The sequence below is a fragment of the Monoraphidium neglectum genome (assembly GCF_000611645.1).
Source record: "Monoraphidium neglectum strain SAG 48.87 unplaced genomic scaffold scaffold04569, whole genome shotgun sequence".
Lineage (NCBI taxonomy): Eukaryota > Viridiplantae > Chlorophyta > Chlorophyceae > Sphaeropleales > Selenastraceae > Monoraphidium > Monoraphidium neglectum.
This window is the reverse complement of record NW_014009060.1, coordinates 1954-5009: the sequence shown is the minus strand read 5'-3', so window position 1 is coordinate 5009 and position 3056 is coordinate 1954. Positions and strand designations below refer to the sequence as shown.

Genomic DNA, 3056 nt, shown 5'->3' with positions numbered 1-3056 from the left:
GACACGCGCCGCGGCGCCCGACCAGACTTGGACGGACAGCTCGGTGGCCGCGACCACATATTCTTGGTCGGCGTGGAGGAAGATATAGCTCTCGTTGGCTGACGTGGCAGTCTGCAGCCGCGTTGGCCAGCCGTATGGGAACAGCATGGCGTTCCACTGCTGCCGGCCCCGGCTGCGTCGCCGCGCGTGGGTCGCACGGCGCGTGGGGGGGCCGGTTCCTTCAGCGCCGCGGCGCGCGGAAAGGCACCATGCCGTTCAGCGGGCTGTGCAGGTGGCGCGCTCGCCTCGTGCGACGCGGAGGGTTGCAGTACGACTGCGGCGCCGTGCGCCTGATCGGAAGCCACGCCACGTCTAGAGGCCTGAAGCTTGCTGTGAAGATCGGTCAAGGGACCGTGAGGCCTTTGAGAGCAAGATCAACGATCTATCGCCGAGGCAACAGCATCCAGTCCGCTATCTGTATGCTGACAAAGATTCTTTCAAACGCACGGAGGAAGGTATGGCTGATGAAGTGATGAATCGGTCGCGCGGGCACACCGCTGCTTAGTCACCAGAGTTCAGCGCAACAGATGAGGAGCAGCCTTGTCTTGACAGCTGTAGATTGTATCAATTTTGCGGCTGAAATATATTGGTAATGCTGATTGCTCAACACGCGTACAAACACTCGCGAGGCCATCCCTTCTCGTCCCGCTGCGACAGTGACAGCGCAATTTTGAGGTCCCAGACCGCGTCATCAGGCTATTCGTTGTATATTCGTGGCGTGCGGGCTGTCGGAGGCAGCCGCGGTGGTGGCAGCGCCGGAGCGCCCCGCTCCCACTGCGCGACGACGGCACCTCCCTGCCCGGCGCTGCGGCCCCATCGGCGTGCCTGGGGGGCGGCCTTTGCGGCGGCTGCGAACGAACAGGAGGATATCATCATGAGCAGCGGCGCCGCAGCACCGGCGCCCGTCCCCCTGAAGGCGGTCGTGCAGGCAGCGGTGAGTACGGCGGCGGCGGCCAGTGCCGCCGCCAGCCGTCGCAGTACCTGCCCGCACTGGCACCCCGTCCATGTGTGCATCGCGCTCCGCACGCACGGGCGCCTTGCATGTGCATGCATGCATGCTGCATGCTTGGAGAGTTTAAGTATGCATGCATGCTTGCGCGGCGCGCGGCCTGAACCTACTGCCGAGCCCTAGGGTCCAAGGCACAGGCGCAGAGCCGCCGCCGCCCGCCGCCGGCGCGCAACCCCTTTGTCACCCTTCGGCCGCAGCCGCTGTTTAGTGGCATGGGCGTCGACACACACACACACACGTCTCCTCTGCTGTGCTCAACATGTTTGTGCGCAAATGCACGTGCGAGCAAGCACCTCACAGCATACACACACACATTCACACACACACATGCACGCACACACACACACACACACACAACACCATGTGTGCACCCCGGACGCTCACGCAGCAGCGCAACCGCAACGCCACCGCACAGGTGCGGCGCTGGTTTGAGGACACCCTGGTCGAGGCCCAGCGGGGGGACGTGAAGCAGCAGGCGCTCGTGGCCCAGATGTTTGCAGAGGGCTACGGCTGCCAGCGCGACCTGCAGGCGGCGGCCGAGTGGGCGGAGAAGGCGCGACTGCGCGGCTATAAGATGAAGGGGGTGAGCGTCAGGGTGGGGGCCAAGGGTGCGGCGCTCCCGGGCGTTGGAGGGCGGGGCGCCCTGGGCTTTGGGGCGGGACTGCGCTCTGCGGCCCCCGAGTCCGAGCCATCCAGGCTTGTGGGCGTGTGCTGCGTGTGATCGGGTGGAGCATGGGCGGGGCGGGGGCGGGGGCGGCGAGCGCCGTTTTGGATCTGGGGCTCTCTGAGGAGGGGCTGGCCGGGCCGGGGTGGACCGGGCGGTATTTGTGCTGTGTCACCCTAGATCATGCTTGGCACCGCGCCATCATCACCTGCCGCCGCACCTCCAAACCCGACCAAGCAGGTATACTGCGAGCTCTGACCGTCCTGCCTGGCGGGGAGTGGGGCCGCGCGCCGTGCGGCACCCGCCGCGCCCCGAGCTCGGCCCCGCGCCGCACCGCGGCGCGGAGGCTTGGGAGGCCGGCGGGGCCCTCTGAAGGCCGTCCCGTCTGTCCGCGAGCTCAGCCGGCTGCGAACCCAAGCAGCCCCTCTGCTCCCGCCGGCTGTCTGTTTCCGCCGCTCTGCAGGCGGCCGCGTTTCGCACGCCACATCAGCGCCGCTGAGTCCTGATCCACCGCCGCCCGCTGTGCCACGTGGCTGGGGCGGTGCAGGGAATTTTTGCAACTGGCAGTGGCACGACCTGAGCCAGGAGCCCAGCCGATGTTGCTGCTTCGCTCGCATGTACACCCCCACCAATTAATTGTGTGAGCACGAACGAGACCGTGGCCTTTTCGGCCGCCGCCAGCTGCGGAGTCCCGCAGCAGTCAAGGGGCGCAGGGCCGGGCCCCTGCTGCCCACGCCCCCAGACTAGCTGACTGTGCAGGCCGCCCGCTTCCTAGCGACCGTTCCCAGCGACCACCGCCCCACGAGCGTGCTGCGGCACACGGGTGCGCGTTCCTTATCCACGCCTGCTTTTTTCCATCCCCTTGGCGTGTGCGCCGCATTTCATCCTTTGTTATGCGATCCTGGAGCCCCCAAAGCAGCAATAACTGCGTTCATTGTAACAAATCAACAAACTTTTCCCAGTCATTGAGCCATTGAGCCAGAGCCCCCCTCCTCATGCCACGTGCCCGCCCCTGCTGCCCCCCGCGCCGCCGCCGCCCCCGGCCCTCCCCTTCATGGCGACCTCCAGCACCGCGTCCAGCCGCTGCTGCTCCGCCGCCTCAAACTTGCTGCGCGCCGCCGCCGCCGCGCCCGCGCCCGCCGCCGCAGCACCCACGCCTGCGCCCGCGACCGCCCCGCCGCCTGCGCCCGCAACGGGCGCCGCGGCGCTGCTGCGGCGCAGGTTTGGGGACAGCTTGAGACACGTGACGTTGCCCTTGGAGTCCCCCACGAGCACGACAGGGTACTTTTGATTGAACGCCAGCTTGGTCGGCCGCCCCGACCGCGTGACCTGCGGCGGGGGGGG

The 3056-nt window shown here is 67.4% G+C and overlaps 2 protein-coding genes across 2 annotated transcripts in view; one reads left to right on the top strand and one right to left on the bottom strand.

Moving 5' to 3' along the window:
- Nucleotides 1-913: 913 nt before the first annotated feature.
- Nucleotides 914-1970, top strand: MNEG_14545 (hypothetical protein; the record flags this gene model as incomplete). Its single annotated transcript, XM_014036984.1, has 3 exons — nt 914-973; nt 1437-1631; nt 1953-1970. 3 exons carry the CDS (start codon nt 914-916, stop codon nt 1968-1970), a joined length of 273 nt encoding a protein of 90 aa, XP_013892438.1.
- A 735-nt stretch (nt 1971-2705) lies between these two features.
- The window catches only part of MNEG_14544 (Dynein, intermediate chain, flagellar outer arm), a gene marked incomplete at both ends in the record, with an annotated part of 2288 nt that continues 1937 nt past the window's right edge, over nt 2706-3056 (bottom strand). The window contains one exon of the mRNA XM_014036983.1: nt 2706-3041. Coding sequence (XP_013892437.1) covers nt 2706-3041 — 336 coding nt within the window. The remainder of the gene's footprint in view (nt 3042-3056) is intronic.